The following is a 17,141-nucleotide window of genomic DNA, read 5'->3' on the forward strand; positions in this document are numbered from 1 at the left end:
TCTTTATTTAACTAGGCAAGTCAGTTAAGAACAAATTCTTATTTTCAATGACGGCCTAGGAACAGTGGGTTAAACTGCCTGTTCAGAGGCAGAACGACAGATTTGTACCTAGTCCAACGCTCTAACCACTAGGCTACCCTGCCGCCCCATTCAAGAACCTTGTGATTGAAAATTGAGTTAAAAGGGAGTAGTCTGTATTTCTTTGCATTGTGTACATTGAAAAAACTCACTTTGTAACAGTGTAACTCTACCAAAGCTTTTATGTGCAAAAATGTAAGGCTCTCACTTTGCCACTATCTACCGTATGTATCGTCTCTGTAATGCCATCAACTAACCTACCATCCCTCTGGCAATCAGAATTACTACTCCCTCTGACCTGCTCTACGTTCTCTCATGTGCTGGATTAGAACACAGTGGCAGGAAAATTCCAAGAGCCAATCAGCTTGAGGAGAAGTGTGAAGGAAAATCAAGGGATGAGGAGAAAGAGAAAGTTAGAAATAGAAATGGGAGAAACAGAAAATATATTTTTGAAATGCCTGGAGAGCAAAAGGTGTGAGGGAGAAAAGAAAAGGAGAGAGCAGAGAGAGAGAGAGCAGAGAGCGAGCAGAGAGCGAGAACAGAGAGAGAGCGAGCGAGAAACCCATCAGAGCAAACGAGGTAGAGCTTTTCCTCTCAGTTCAGTGGCATATTAGGGTGATTAAAAATGGAGGGGATTAAGAAAGATACCTCCGAAGCGGCAGCTAGCTGCAGGCTTTCAAGTGCTTGATTAATGGGGCATGATTCACATGCTGGTCCCATGTCCTCCGCTAGCATCAGTTACTGGGAGTTTAGCCTGGCAACATTACGCAGTCTGCAGCAGCCTGGGCCAGCCACACACACGCACACACACACACACCCACACCCACACCCAGCACTGGCATTAGTATTCAGGGACCATTATTTGGGGTCAAAATTCTGAATGAAATAGGGAAATGGAAGATCTTATCATCCTGTGCCTGTGAGCGTCACCCCAAATGTCCTCAGTGACAGCAAGACTACGTAACAAGAATGTTTACACTGGCACATTCTTTAACATGGCACCCTCTGAGGAATGGGCAACATTGGTTTGGGACCACACTCAACTGAGGTGAGAGAAAAGCTATGAAAACATTTTAGGAACACCTTAATAGGGGTCATAAAAATCCAAATGTCAATATGACTTCAGGGTGTCTGATCAAAGAACACATCGGGGAGGGGGGGGGGGGGGGGGTTAAGCTACATCTTAAATCCTGTGTTTTTAGACTTTTCCTCTCCAAAGGGCCATCATACAGGGCTAGAGGTACTGACTCACACACACGCAGACACACACGCACGCACACACACCGCTAGGAGAACGTTATTTCAACGTGAACTCCATCAACAGAGAGAGCATAACGATTGAAAATACGGCCTCATGTCATTAAACTGGCATTGACTCAGGCCTAGTGGCTGGCATGGCGGGCAGGTCAGAGCATTACTAATCCCTGATGCTTTATTTATTTAATGAGAGCACCAGGGCCAGAAAGTCCCCCCTCTCTCTAATTCCCTACTTGTCTGTCGACACACTTGTTGATGATATAGGAGCTCCGACTGGGCTGAGAGCTGTGTTTTTGTTGGATGGGACGTTTTATACACTCAACATTCTGCAGTGGAAACCAAGGCAGTCCCTCAGTTGCAGCTTGCCTTTTTTTTCCCTCTCTGCTGAGAAAGCTTGACTGTGCCTGTGGCTGCCAAGAGCAACATGACCGTATAGGTTCCACTTCGAGGGAGAAAATTACATAATTTGTGTATACAAGGGAAAGCGGCGGCTAATTGCGAGTCCTAATCAGAATGAGAGTGAGGCTAAATCCATCACATTCCGCACAGGGACGCAGTAGTGGAAAAGGAGAGTTGGAAGTGTTTGTGTGTGTGTGTGTGTGTGTGTCTACGCGTGCATGCGTGCGTCTCTGCATGTGCGCATATTGCTAGTGTTTTCCTGAGGTGCGTGTGTTGCAGTGAGGAGTCAGAGGGCTCGACTCACACTGATGAACGTCACAAATCACCCCTGAGCCACTTAATGGAGTTAGATTATGTAAGGAAGTCCCATTGGAACAGAACACCAGCTAACAATGGACACTGGGTTGATTCTCTATCAGGCCAATCCACTCCGCTCCGTATGCTGTAGAGTACACAGGCATGTGTTAATCACTCTTCAGCCCATTCACACATACAAGTGATTCATTCACCAGAGCAGCTTGATGGGCTTTTGTGTGTACACACGATTCGCAACTTAACACTACAGCTGCTAGTTACCATTAGCGACGAATGATCCATAGCCATTAGCCAGTTCGGAATGAGTGGCCAGGTGTGAATTACAGACCTCATTGGAGAGGCAATGCTAAGTCATTCTATTTTGGCAGTCCGCAACAGAACAATCTGTCAAGACAAACTAAATGCAGGGAGGAAGGGTAGCACTGAATGCAATTAGCCTATTGAGATATTTAAGTGGACACGAAAACATGTCTTTTCACTCATCCTCATACTAAGAGACAATCAACTCAGCCACAAAGCTATAGAGAATACAACATAATAGTACAGTTCAACATCAAGTGGGAATGTTGGTCTAATCAGAAGCAGTGGGAACGACGGTATTCCAGGACGGTATCCTTCCCAGAACTGGGAAAGGAGCTGGCATTCCGGATGCTATGTAAACCGTGACAATGAGCGTTCCGGCCCTGTTGACACAGGGAAAAAATATTTCTGTCAACACTCCATCAATATTTATGTTAGAGCCCCCGGCTCAGAGAATAGCAGCAGTTAAACTAATCAACAGCCATGTGCTCTTCCATATGAGCATGCTTGCCGCCAAGCCAAGCAGACCTGGATTCAAATACTATTTGAAAATTGTTCCAATACTTTGAGGGTTCACTTCAGCATGTCCAGAGGGCCAGATGGGCGGGATTTACCGGTTTGAGATGATTTGATTGGTGCAATAAGCCAGGCAAACTCAATTGAGCACATATAAAGTGTTTTAAATATTTCAAATAGTTTTTGAATCCAGGTCTTCCGCCCAAGCTAACAGAAACAGTAGCCTGAAGAGGAAACAAAGAGAGGAAGAGGATGTGTGGCGACGGGCCCCAAAAATGTGAGAAAAGCAGCGCTGCTGACCGCATTATCACTATAATTATGCTTCCGCATCTGTTCCTGTCAGTGTGTGATCACCGAATGCTCCAATAACGTTCCCGGAGCCCTCTGAAAACCTCCAGAGGGGCACAGATTGGCTCTCAGAAGTGGTGGCACACTGCCAACCCAATTCTGTCCCTGTCCTTTCAGATCCCTATCAAGGGTGGACAATAACATGTGGTAAATCACAGCTACAATAAGGGAGAGAAAGGGGATGGTGTGTGAGTGTTTGTGTTGTGTATGTTTGCATACAGATGTGTGTGGTTGTGTGTCAGGGCATGTGAGCATGATAAGCGAGACGCAGTGATGTGGGTGAGTGTTTGTGTGTGTGTGTTCTGCACAACTGTACCGCATGAGCATATACACGTACTGCATTAACACGTACTGCACTGCAGAACTGTTACGCATGAGTGCATGCGCACGTGTGTGTGTGTGTGTGTGTGTGTATGTGTGTGAGCGAGTGCGATTAGCTCTCCCCTCAGGTCCCCAATACCCCCTACCTGGTTAGCAGGCAGCAGTCGTGGACCAGGGTTTCCTCCACATAGACACCCCTGCCCTCGTTGCTGTGGATGGCGCGGCCATTGTGGCGCCAGCGCAGCTTGACAGAGGGATCCAGGTATGACACGGTGCACTGCAGAGGTAGCCGGTCCCCACGGAACACCACCTGTCTCTGGGACGGGATCAGCTGGAACAAGGGCAGCTCCAGAGGCCCATCTGAAGAGGAAAGGCAGATACCAGGGAGAGGAGAAGGGGAAGGAGAGAACTCATTCATCCAGAGGGAAGGAGAGATTGGTGGGGGATGGGATTTGATGATTCCCCATGGCTGAAGTCATGTCAGTTGTAAAGTATTGACAATGTTACCACACAAAAATACACATACAATATCCACAAATACACATGCACACACACATCAGCAATCAGGAGAAAGCAATGTGCTTGTAGGACTGAATGAAAGCTGTGGGGAACATAGAGGATTTACAGCCAAGCAAATCATTTAATACCAGATGAATTATGATTTTTGTGGTTGTTGGCTATATAAAAAGGCTAGTAAAGGATTTAACAGCTTTCTTCAGTCTCAATCTTCGAAAACAGCTAGCGCTGTACCTGGAGCTGCTTGCGTCGGCCACGCGTCTACATACCGATCTGAGATTATCGTAGTAAACTGGCTCGCTGTGGGACCTTGGGAATTCCGAACTCAGGGAACATGTTTGATTGGGCACATAAAAACATTTCCTTGGACATACTCCAAGAAGTCGGCTAAGCGGCCTTCAGTTCCTTTCAGATCAATGGGGAGACCGAGCAGTGCTTACAGTGTGACGGACCATTCAGTACACGCGGGTCATAAAGCGCTCCCATTTGTGGATGCTGATACACTCAGTTCAAACTCCAACGTCTCTAGCTATATTACATCTCTATTCTAAATGCTATATACTGGATCTGACTGAGAGATAGTGAGATAGCAAAGGCACGGCACCATTCCATCTCTCTGGAGATGGTTTAACTAAGCCAAAAACACAGCCAATAAACGTTTCTTTTAATGTATGATCTGGGAAACGATCAAGGCCGATTTAGTGAGACGTCGCCTGACCTTGATTTTATGTATGCACACTCTAATGCAGGGGTGTCAAACTCATTCCATAGAGGGCCTAGTGTCTGCAGGTTTTAGTTTTTTCCTTTCAATTAAGACCTAGACAACCATGTGAGGGGAGTTCTTTACTAATTAGTGACCTTAATTCATCAATCAAGTACGAGGGAGGAGCGAAAACCCGCAGACACTCGTGTTAAATGCATTCCATGGAGGAACACGCGCTCTAATACATACATAAATAGAAATAATGCATAATGCATACTATTAACATAAATAAGACATACGTGCTTCTGTACTAAAGTACGCAATTAACATGCTCATCGATGTGGGATAACACCTCATCTCTTGATATTAAGATGCTCATCTACTGGTCTAACACCACATCTCTTGAAATTAACATGCTCATCTACTGGGCTAACACCACATCTCTTGAAATTAACATGCTCATCTACTGGGCTAACACCTCATCTCTTGATATTAAGATGCTCATCTACTGGGCTAACACCTCATCTCTTGATATTAAGATGCTCATCTACTGGTCTAACACCACATCTCTTGATAATTAAAATGCTCATCTACGAGGCTAACACCACATCTCTTGATAATTAAAATGCTCATCTACGAGGCTAACACCACATCTCTTGATATATTTACATGCTCATCTACTGGGCTAACACCTCATCTCTTGATATTGCAATTTTCATGTGTTTTAAAGAGTGTCATTTCATTTGTTGATAATTTACAGAGCCATGTATTGGTAGTTGGACATGAAGCAGTGCAGAACTGGAGCTACTGCATAACCTGTAACTGACTGTAGCTGGCTAAGTGGTGCCACATAAAAACAGCATGGGGCAATGGACTGTTGATCTGCTGTTATGCTGATACTGTTGAATCACACTCAGAGCCAAAGGATCAGAGCAGCAAAACGCCTGTGCCTATCAGGCACTGCCAGGGTGAGACTGTGTGTGTGTGTGTGTGTGTGTGTGTGTGTGTGTGTGTGTGTCATTGGGCTGCAGTTAACACATTAACCACATAAACTAATGTAATCCAATAGTGGCAGCTCTGATATTGCTAAAATGTGGAATATAAGTAGTCAATGGTCTGCCCTGCATACAGAAATAAACAACATTAGGATCTCTTAAAACATTTAGGAAATATAGACCTATAAACGCACAGATACAATAGGCATAAATATAAACTATGAATATTTATGTTGAATGTATGATTTATGTTCACTTTTTGGTAGCTGTTCAATAGACAACTTTCCAAGTCAATTCTGCTCTCATTCAGTGCTGTTTATTTAACCTTTATTTAACAAGGCCATGCCATGCCTCTGTTGTGTTTGAATAGCCGAAGCCAACTAATTTCTCAATGTGTGTGTCACATCTGCTCCTGCTTCTCCCCTCCTCTTTATCAAATGTTTCACCTGCTTCCCGACTCACAGATCCATTACTACAGTGTGTTCATGTTTTAATCTCATTCACACACTTACAGCATATCAACAATGGGCGAGTCCACAAAATATAATAAGGCTTCCACAACACAACCACACAGTAGCGTAACCAAGTTACAGGAAAGCAACCGTAATACAACATTCAGCTACTCTAGTAGTGTACAGCCCTTATTTCCCCAATATAACTAAGTGTGCAAGGTTGATTCAAAGTATTTGAGGTGACCAGGACATGAGTGTGTCCTTACAGGGTGAGGAGACAAGGTAGCCAGTGGTGGTTGAAGTTTTGGGGCGTGCACAGCTAACAGCACTTTGTGACATCGGCTGATGTAAAAAGGGCTTTATAAATACATTTGACTGATTGATTGATTGGTCATTCTGGGAAAGGGCTAGAATCCTTGCTGTGTGACTGGCGGAGTGATCCGTTTCCATTTGTACAGTTCACTATAGGCTGTCAGCAGGTGCAGCTTCAATAACAAAGAGACCCCATGACTAACTGGAATGTTACCCCAGCCTGAATGATGATGGGGATACTCCAGTAGTGGAATGGTTGGTTGTCTGGTTGTGAAGGAAAGTCTGTGAAAGGGCTGTCACAAACATACTTGCCTTTAGATCTTTCCAATGCCCAATTGCACTGTGGGTCAAGTTGTTTTTATGTTGAATGTGGCAAAAAGTCCTGCAGGTTACATCCAACATATTTATTTTTATTTCTTTGGAAGCCAGGTAGGATGATAATTTGGCCAATATTAACCGTGGGTGGTTGGCATTGATAACAGACTGGAGCAGACACCCAGCAGGAGATGTGGCGAGTGACAGAGCCTGTGAGGGTGACCTCAGGTTACTTAGAGGTTAGTTAGAGTGTAGCTAGGTCATACAATGACTAAGAAGTGTTGGTTGTGAGGGACATAGCACAGCCCCACACACATACATTTGAAGATGATCTCTGGGCTTTGATGGGCAGTAAAAGGCTTGCTGAGGAGGTAGAGCTGATCAAGTATGGTGCACAAAGACCACTATCAAGGTCAATCCCCAGCCACCAAATAAACACTCACATACAGAAAGTTTTAACATCCTAAGGTGCCTCTTGTTTCCCATAAATAGCATATGTCCTTATTGGGATTACTGCAGTTTCCAGACTAATACATGAGTCACCCCAGCATGAAAGCTCATTCTTCACATGTGAGTCCAGTTCAGGTGTCACATGAGCTGGCCAGCCATGGTTGGTAGCAAAACAGGTACATATGAGGACAATGCACGCCAGCCATTTCCAGATGCTGTTGTCCTGAAGTGGCAGTCCAATTCCATGGTGTCTCCGTCTCTAGTAACTGCCCGAGAGAAGGACTGATGGTGGAGTGAGCCTATCAAGAACAGTTCTGTGAGATTCAGGACATCATTGGCATTGGAGAAGTGTAATTCCTATACCATGTGAAGGCCCAATAAGTTCTTGTCAGTTGTCAATGAGTGTCAGATTGCATTGGTTCATTGCAGTGAATACCTGTCTTATGCTCTGGTCATGTTTAGTTGCATCCTCCCCATACACCATAACTGTCACCAAGTCAACATATATGGCAACTCCAGGGCAGACAGCCAGGATGGTGGATATGATTTGCAGGAAGAAGCAATGCGTCAGCTCAACTCAAAAATAATAATACACCTTTCAAACCAAAACGCGTTTTCCGGCAACTTTAGCATCCCGCCAATTTTTTTATGACTTTTTATTATATACATTTGAAGTCGGAAGTTTACATACACTTAGGTTGGAGTCATTAAAACTTGTTTTTCAATCACTCCACAAATTTCTTGTTAACAAACTATAGTTCTGAAATGTCGGTTAGGACATCTACTTCGTGCATGACAAGTCATTTTTTACCAATTGCTTACAGACAGATTATTTCACTTAAAATTCACTGTATCGCAATTCCAGTGGGTCAGAAGTTTACATACACTAAGTTGACTGTGCATTTAAACAGCTTGGAAAATTCCAGAAAGTTATGCCATGGCTTTAGAAGCTTCTGATAGGCTAATTGACATCATTTGAGTCAATTGGAGGTGTACCTGTGGATGTATTTCAAGGCCTACCTTCAAACTCAGTGCCTGTTTGCTTGACATCATGGGAAAATCAAAAGAAATCAGCCAAGACCTCAGAAAAACAATGATAGACCTCCACAAGTCTGGTTCATCCTTGGCAGCAATTTCCAAACGCCTGAAGGTATCACGTTCATCTGTACAAACAATAGTACGCAAGTATAAACACCATGGGACCACGCGTCCGTCATACCGCTCAGGAAGGAGGCGCATTCTGTCTCCTAGATGCGAAAAGTGCAAATGTACTTGAATGTGGACATCACAAAGCCCTGACCTCAATCCCATAGAAAATTTGTGGGCAGAACTGAAAAAGCATGCGCGAGCAGTTACACCAGCTCTGTCAGGAGGAATGGGCCAAAATTCACCCAATTTATTGCGGGAAGATTGTGGAAGGCTACCCGAAACGTTTGACCCAAGTTAAACAATTGAAAGGCAATGCCACCAAATACGAATTGAGTGTATGTAAACTTCTGACCCACTGGAAATGTGATGGATGAAAGAAAAAAAAGCTGAAATAAATCATTCTCTCTACTATTATTCCAACATTTCACATTCTTAAATAAAGTGGTGATCCTAAATGACCTATGAAAGGGAATTTTTACTAGGATTTAATGCCAGGAATTGTGAAAAACTGAGTTTAAATGTATTTGGCTAAGATGTATGTAAACTTCCGACTTCACCTGTATGAAAGGTATTGCCGACAACAAAGCCTATACTTTTAGGTCCGCCAACCGACCTAGGCATGATTGCGGTAAAGTTCTGCCTACGACTTAGTATGAAATGTGCCATAATGCCGAGGTGGCATTCGCACGCACTACGCTCTTAATAGTTACTACTATCGTCCTGAAAGTTCTAAACTTTGGCATATCACTTCACCAATCTCTTTGCATAGTTCACCACACATCTTTTTTTCTTCACCACAACTAGATGGATCCATAAATAATTACTGTGGTAATAAATACTGTATCACTGAATGATAAATACTGGAATAAAGTAGGCTAATGCAATTGAAGGCATCAAATTGGTGTTACTGAAACTCCCAAAGTCATCCAATTGTTAAAATACAATTGATTGAAGCAATAGCCTAGCAATAGCCTACCTGTGTGTGGTCAACTATTTCAGCACCATTTTTCACTGCTTTGAGGCAAATGTGGGGTCTTGCAAAATCTATCAATATCCCAAGTAGTGCAGAGGTCTAAGGCACTGCATAACAGTGCTAGAAGATTTACTACAGACCTGGTTTCAATCCTGAGCTGTATCACAACCGGCCGCGATCGGGAGTCCTATAGCGCAGCGAACAATTGGCCCAGCGTCGTCCGGGTTAGTGGAGGGTTTGGCCGGGGTGGGCAATTACTTGGTTCATCGCACTCTAACAACTCCTTGGGGCGGGCCAGGTGCCTGCAGCCTGACCTCGTCGTCAGGTGAACGGTGTTTCCTCCGACACATTGGTGCGGCTGGCTTCCAGGTTAAGCGGGTGTTAAGAAGCGCGGTTTGGCAGGTCATGTTTCGGAGGATGCATGACTCGACCTTCGCCTCCCGAGCCTGTTGGGGAGTTGCAACGATGAGACAAGATCAAAATTAGGGAATTTAAAAAAATAAAAATCTATTAATTTCAATTTTTCTTTTCACCGAATCTCCGTTTGCATATTGGTTAGGATACAATTGGGCTGTGGTAATGTTAGCTAAATTGAGGTGAGTGCTGCTCATGATCATCTTGTCTGGTTGGCACATTTATTAGCACTGATCAGAACATTTTGCCAGCATGTTGTCATGACGTTGGCCTGGGGGTAGGTTTATGACAGTCATAAATACCTCTTTCCGGTTCTGGGAACATCAGAAGGTGGGGGGAAATTAACTATATTCTGGTAATCCGACCAATTGAACATATGCGGTGGTACTTAATGAATATGATGTCAGTTCGGTTGTCATCTGAGACATTCTCATCAATGATAAGATTACATAAATTCTATAGTGGAAAGTCTACACATCAGAGTTATCGGATTCACATGGAACTGTTGTTCAATTTAAATGTTTGATTATGAAATTATTTGTGATGGGATGAAATGTGATTTTAGCTTCTAAAATGTGAGATTTGGGTTTTCATAAGATAGGGCTCTGCTCAATCAGTGGGCCGCCCCTGTGAAGGGACATAAAACTTTTCAAACATGCCCTCCTTTCCCTTCCTATATAAAGCCTTGATGACAATATAACCTCCTGTTCCGAGGATGTTTGGACAACGGTCCAATGTCAGAATGGTTCAGATAATAACTACAGAACGAAGCCAACATCAGCGTGAGCTTTGGTTGCGAATGGTATGAACTTTGAACTCTTATTCACCACAGAAGTGATACCTCCTAGCCGTGGAGTTAGCAACAGCAGATGCAACGAGGGTTAGGAAGGAACTGACAGAGTATCCCATCTACCACACAACGACATTACTACAACGTATCCAATTTACCAGCAGAGACATTCTTCAAAGGACAAAGGACTTGGTTGGGCAACATGGCCTTCCATCTACCACCAACCTACCGAAGCGCAGCTCAGTGTAAATATTTATTGCATTTTCCTTTTCCAAATAGGCGGTAATTTAGAATGCATAAGATTCTGTATTTACGATAGCACAGCTTCGCCCTTAGTTCCTCAGTCTTCCTGCTCTTTCACTCAAACCCAGCCCTTTTTTTTCCCCAAACCAGCTGTCATATCGGTTCCGCCCGCTATGGCGTAATTTGTAATCAGGTTATGATTTAATTATTTGTATGTGTAATTCTGTGTGACTAGTTAGGTATTTAGTAAATAAATAATTAAACCCAATTTTGTATTGCTGATTCAACTTGTTAGCCAGGGTTCATGCAGATGAGACTGAATTAAGAGGACGATTAATATTGATGTAAAATATTACTAGGTCTTTAAGAGTTTATTCGGAAGATAACAGCTCTATAAATATTATTTTGTGGTGTCCCGACTCTCTAGTAAATTACATTTACATGATTAGCTCAATCAGGTAATATTAATTACGGATAAATTATTTTATAGAATAGCCTGTCATATCACTTAATCCGGCATAGCCAAAGACACGACAATGTTATGTAGCTTAACAAGTGGATGATTTTGCGCTTCACTGGCAGTCACTTAGTAGCCTAGGCCTACTCCCGACCAAAAGCCCGTGACTTGTCTTAATCAATCAATGTGATTTTGTTTCACTGAATCTCCATCTGTATATTTCGTTAATTCTCTGGCTGGGCAAATACGTGGAGGTGGTATAGCTTATCTATTTGTTTGCTTATTTATCACTGATCAGAAACATTCAGAATGCCATAAAGTAGGCTAAATCAAGTGTAGGCCTTTTGCTTGATCATGGATAGGCAACTCCAAAAGCTGGCGGAGGTTGCGAAACATTAACACACAAGACTCGAATGCTTTTGAAAAACATAGTTTGCTATTATTTTCAATCGGTATCATGATGAAGACACTCTCAACGTAAGACTCTTCGCCTGCATTTCTATTCATTTTAAAATTCATTTTATTAGTCTTATAACGTTTATTAGGACCAACCTAAACAAATTAATAATGGATTTATTTTTGATGGTGTATATTCTCAATGGATTAATTAAAATAAACTCCCTGCCACATCAGCACACCACTACTACCATTCGCCCGCAGCATGCCGGCATGAGGTATAAAAGACAGGTTGTAGATCATGCAGATTGTAGAAATGGGCCTGTTTGTAATGGCGTCATATAGACATTGCACCGTTTTTTTCCATAGGCAAAATACCATACATCATATGTGAAAGTAGTATAAGAACATGGGAACATCACAATGTGTATCACAAATGCAATGGGCCAGCAGGTCATGTTGGATTCAGGCAGACGTGTTGGACTAGCAATAAAAAAAGCTCACTTCTAAATGATGCGGAGGTGAATTAATTAAGAGCCCAATCCTGGCAGGGAACTTATACCACAGTGGGGGCTAGTTGTTGAGCTAGGGAGAGAGTGTCAGAGTTGGATTCTCTTTCCTTTTGCTGGAGCCTCACATTTGTCTCAATGATCGTCAAATAGACTTAAGACTAATTTAAAACGTGTAGATGTACAGGTGATTAAATCACCATTTAAATGGTATTGTGGCAGCCTTATTGGATTTGATGCCATATTGGATTAGGAGTTACAGTGGGGCAAAAAATTATTTAGTCAGCCACCAATTGTGCAAGTTCTCCCACTTAAAAAGATGAGAGAGGCCTGTAATTTTCATCATAGGTACACTTCATCTATGACAAACAAAATTAGGGAACAAAATCCAGAAAATCACATTGTAGGATTTGTAATGAATTTATTTGCAAATTATGGTGGAAAATAAGTACTTGGTCACCTACAAACAAGCAAGATTTCTGGTTCTCACAGACCTGTAACTTCTTCTTTAAGAGGCTCCTCTGTCCTCCACTCATTACCTGTATTAATGGCACCTGTTTGAACTTGTTATCAGTATAAAAGACACCTGTCCACAACCTCAAACAGTCACATTCAAAACTCCACTATGGCCAAGACCAAAGAGCTGTCAAAGGACACCAGAAACAAAATTGTAGACCTGCACCAGGCTGGGAAGACTGAATCTGCAATAGGTAAGCAGCTTGGTTTGAAGAAATCAACTGTGGGAGCAATTATTAGGAAATGGAAGACATACAAGACCACTGATAATCTCCCTCGATCTGGGGCTCCACGCAAGATCTCACCCGTGGGGTCAAAATGATCGCAAGAACGGTGAGCAGAAATCCCAGAACCACACGGGCGGACCTAGTGAATGACCTGCAGAGAGCTGGGACCAAAGTAACAAAGCCTACCATCAGTAACACACTACGATGCCAGGGACTCAAATCCTGCAGTGCCAGACGTGTACCCCTGCTTAAGCCAGTACATGTCCAGGCCCGTCTGCAGTTTGCTAGAGAGCATTTGGATGATCCAGAAGATGATTGGGAGAATGTCATATGGTCAGATGAAACCAAAATATAACTTTTTGGTAAAAACTCAACTCGTCGTGTTTAGAGGACAAAGAATACTGAGTTGCATCCAAAGAACACCATACCTACTGTGAAGCATGGGGGTGGAAACATCATGCTTTGAGGCTGTTTTTCTGCAAAAGGACCGATCCGTGTAAAGGAAAGAATGAATGGGGCCATGTATCGTGAGATTTTGAGTGAAAACCTACTTCCATCAGCAAGGGCATTGAAGATGAAACGTGGCTGGGTCTTTCAGCATGACAATGATCCCAAACACACCGCCTGGAAGGAGTGGCTTCGTAAGAAGCATTTCAAGGTCCTGGAGTGGCCTAGCCAGAGTGGCTAGTGGCCTAGTCTCCAGATCTCAACCCCATAGAAAATCTTTGGAGGGAGTTGAAAGTCCGTGTTGCCCAGCAACAGCCCCAAAACATCACTGCTCTAGAGGAGATCTGCATGGAGGAATGGGCCAAAATACCAGCAACAGTGTGTGAAAACCTTGTGAAGACTTACAGAAAATGTTTGACCTCTGTTGCCAACAAAGGGTATATAGCAAAGTATTGAGATAAACTTTTGTTATTGACCAAATACTTATTTTCCACCATAATTTGCAAATAAATTCATTAAAAATCCTACAATGTGATTTTCTGGATTTTTTTTCTTCTCATTTTGTCTGTCATAGTTGAAGTGTACAGGCCTCTCTCATCTTTTTAAGTGGGAGAACTTGCACAATTGGTGGCTGACTAAATACTTTTTTGCCCCACTGTAAATCTAGAAGGGTCCCCCGAACGTAATTCCAAGAGTAGGGGCTAAATACATACAAATCCACAGAGGAAGCTTTGATTGGAAAAAATGACAGCTTTCAGTGTCTTAGCCCACCAATAGACACCGAAAAGAGAGAGCAAATTGAACTTGGAAAGTTGACTATTGAACAGCTACCAAAAAGTGAAGTTTACATTCATCATGGCCCGGGTATCCTGGAAGTATATTGACATCATCCCGTAAGTAGAGGATGCCTGGTTGCTCTTTAAAAGTGCTTTCCTCACGGTCTCAAATAAGCATGCCCCGTTCAAAAAACGTGGAACCAAGAACAGATATAGCCCTTGGCTCACCCCACACTTGACTGCCCTTGACCAGCACAAAAACATACTGTGGCGTTCTTTATTAACATCGAATAGCCCCTGCGATATGCAATTTCTCAGGGAAGTCAGGAACCAATACACAGTCAGTCGGTTAGGAAAGCTAAGGCTAGCTTTATCAAACAGAAATTTGCATCCTTTAGCACGAATTCCAAAATGTTTTGGGACACTGTAAAGTCCATGGAGAATAAGAGCACCTCCTCCCAGCTGCCAACTACACTGAGGATAGGAAACATTGTTACCGCCGATACATCGATAATAATCGATAATTTCAATAAGCATTTTTCTATGGCTGGCCATGCTTTCCACCTAGCTACCCCTACCCCGGCCAACATCTCAGCATCCCCTTCAGCAACTTGGCCAAGCCCACACCACTTCTCCTTCACCCAAATCAAGACGACTGATGTTCTGAAAGAGCTGCAAAATCTGGATCCCAACAAATCAGCTGGGCTAGACAATCTGGACCATCTCTTTCTAAAATTATCTGCCGAAATTGTTGCAACCCCTATTACTAGTCTATTCAACTTCTCTTTCGTATTGTCTGAGATCCCCAAAGATTGGAAAGCTGCCGTGGTCATCCCCCTCTCCAAAGGGGGTGACACTCTAGACCCAAACTGTTATAGACCTATATCCATCATGCCCTGCCTTTCTAAAATCTTCAAAAGCCAAGGTAACAAACAGATCACCGACCATTTCGAATCTCACTGTACCTTCTCCGCTTTGCAATCTGGTTTCCGAGTTGGTCATGGGTGCACCTCAGCCATGCTCAATGTCCTAAACGATATCCTAACCGCCATCGATAAAAGACAGTACTGTGTAACCGTCTTCATCGACCTGGCCAAGGCTTTCGACTCTGTCAATCACCTCATTCTTATCGGCAGACTCAATAGCCTTGGCTTCTCAAATGACTGCCTCGCCTGGTTCACCAACTACTTCTCAGATAGAGGTCAGTGTGTCAAATCGGAGGGCCTGTTGTCCGGACCTCTGGCAGTCTCTATGGGGGTGCCATAGGGTTCAATTCTCGGGCCGACTATTTTCTCTGTACATATGACGTCACTCTTGCTGTTGGTGATTCTCTGATCCACCTCTATGCAGATGAGACCATTCTGTATACATCTGACCCTTCTTTGGACACTATGCTAACCAACCTTCAAACGAGCTTCAATGCCATATAACACTCCTTCCGAGGCCTCCAACTGTTTTTAAATGGAAGTAAAACTAAGTGCATGCTCTTCAACTGATTGCTGCCCACATCCTCCCGCCCGACTAGCATCACTACTCTGGACAGTTCTGACCTAGAATATATGGACAACTACAAATGCCTAGGTGTAGGGTTAGACTGTAAACTCTCCTTCCAGACTCACATTAAGCATCTCCAATCCAAAATTAAATCTAGAATCGGCTTCCTATTTTGCAACAAAGCGTCCTTCACTCATGCTGCCAAACATAACCTTGTAAAACGGACTATCCTCCCGATCATTGACTTTGGCAATGTCATTTACAAAATAGCCTCCAACACTCTACTCAGCAAACTGGATGTAGTCTATCACAGTGCCATCCGTTTTGTCACCAAAGCCCCATATACTACCCACCACTGTGACCTGTATGCCCTCGTTGGCTGGCCCTCACTACATATTTGTCGCCAAACCCACTGGCTCCAGGTCAACTATAAGTCTATGCTAGGTAAAGCCCCGCCTTACCTCAGCTCACTGGTCACCATAGCAACACCCACCCGTAGCACACGCTCCAGCAGGTAATTCTCTTTGGTCATCCCCAAAGCCAGCACTTCCTTTGGCTGCCTTTCCTTCCAGTTCTCTGCTGCCAATGACTGGAACAAATTGCAAAAATCACTGAAGCTAGAGTCTTATATCTCCCTCTCTAACTTTAAGCATCAGCTGTCAGAGCAGCTTACTGATCACTGTACCTGTACACAGCCAATCTGTAAATAGCACACCCAACTGTTACCTCATCCCCATATTGTTATTTATCCTCTTGCTTTTTTGCACCCCAGTATCTCTACTTGCACATCATTATCTGCACATCTATCACTCCAGTGTTAATGCTAAATTGTAATTATTTCGCCTCTATGGCCTATTTATTGCCTTACCTCCCTACTCTTCTACATTTGCACACACTGTACGTAGATATTTTTATTGTGTTATTGACTGTACATTTTGTTTACGTGTAACTCTGTGTTGTTTTTGTCGCACTGCTTTTCTTTATCTTGGCCAGGTCGCAGTTGTAAATGAGAACTTATTCTCAACTGGCGTACCTGGTTAAATAAAGGTCAAATAAAAAAATTAAAAAATCATAAATATGAATAATTGATATTTCCGCCCAATGTATCTGTGTGTTTACAGGTCTATATTTCTAAATTGCTTTAAGACATCGTAGTGCTGTTTGTTTGTGTCTGTAGGGCAGACAATTGACTACTAGTATTCAACATTTTAGCAATATCAGAGCTTGCAATATTGGGTTACATGAGCATATGTCCCCCCCCTCCAGCCAGGCATTATTCTGCACTGTTTGAGTTAAGGGATTGTGTCAAAATATCTATCAATTTAACCTCTTTTTCAGTAAAACAATTTCATACAACCATCCATTACATATATAGGAGACCTTTTATGGAAAAACATGATTGTGCTTTGTTATACACAAGGTGGGGGTATCTCAAAAACGAAAGCTTTTTTTGAGGATTGGCCGCTAGCCTAG

The 17,141-nt window shown here is 43.1% G+C and overlaps 1 protein-coding gene across 2 annotated transcripts in view; it reads right to left on the reverse strand.

Annotated features, from left to right (window-relative positions):
• Positions 1-17,141, reverse strand: part of LOC110502313 (adhesion G protein-coupled receptor A3) — a 260,754-nt gene that overhangs the window by 188,061 nt on the left and 55,552 nt on the right. For both annotated transcript variants that reach the window (XM_036959858.1, XM_036959857.1), the window contains exon 7: positions 3,681-3,894. In XM_036959858.1, coding sequence (XP_036815753.1) covers positions 3,681-3,894 — 214 coding nt within the window. The remainder of the gene's footprint in view (positions 1-3,680; positions 3,895-17,141) is intronic.

Source organism: Oncorhynchus mykiss, chromosome 23 (assembly GCF_013265735.2).
Source record: "Oncorhynchus mykiss isolate Arlee chromosome 23, USDA_OmykA_1.1, whole genome shotgun sequence".
NCBI lineage: Eukaryota > Metazoa > Chordata > Actinopteri > Salmoniformes > Salmonidae > Oncorhynchus > Oncorhynchus mykiss.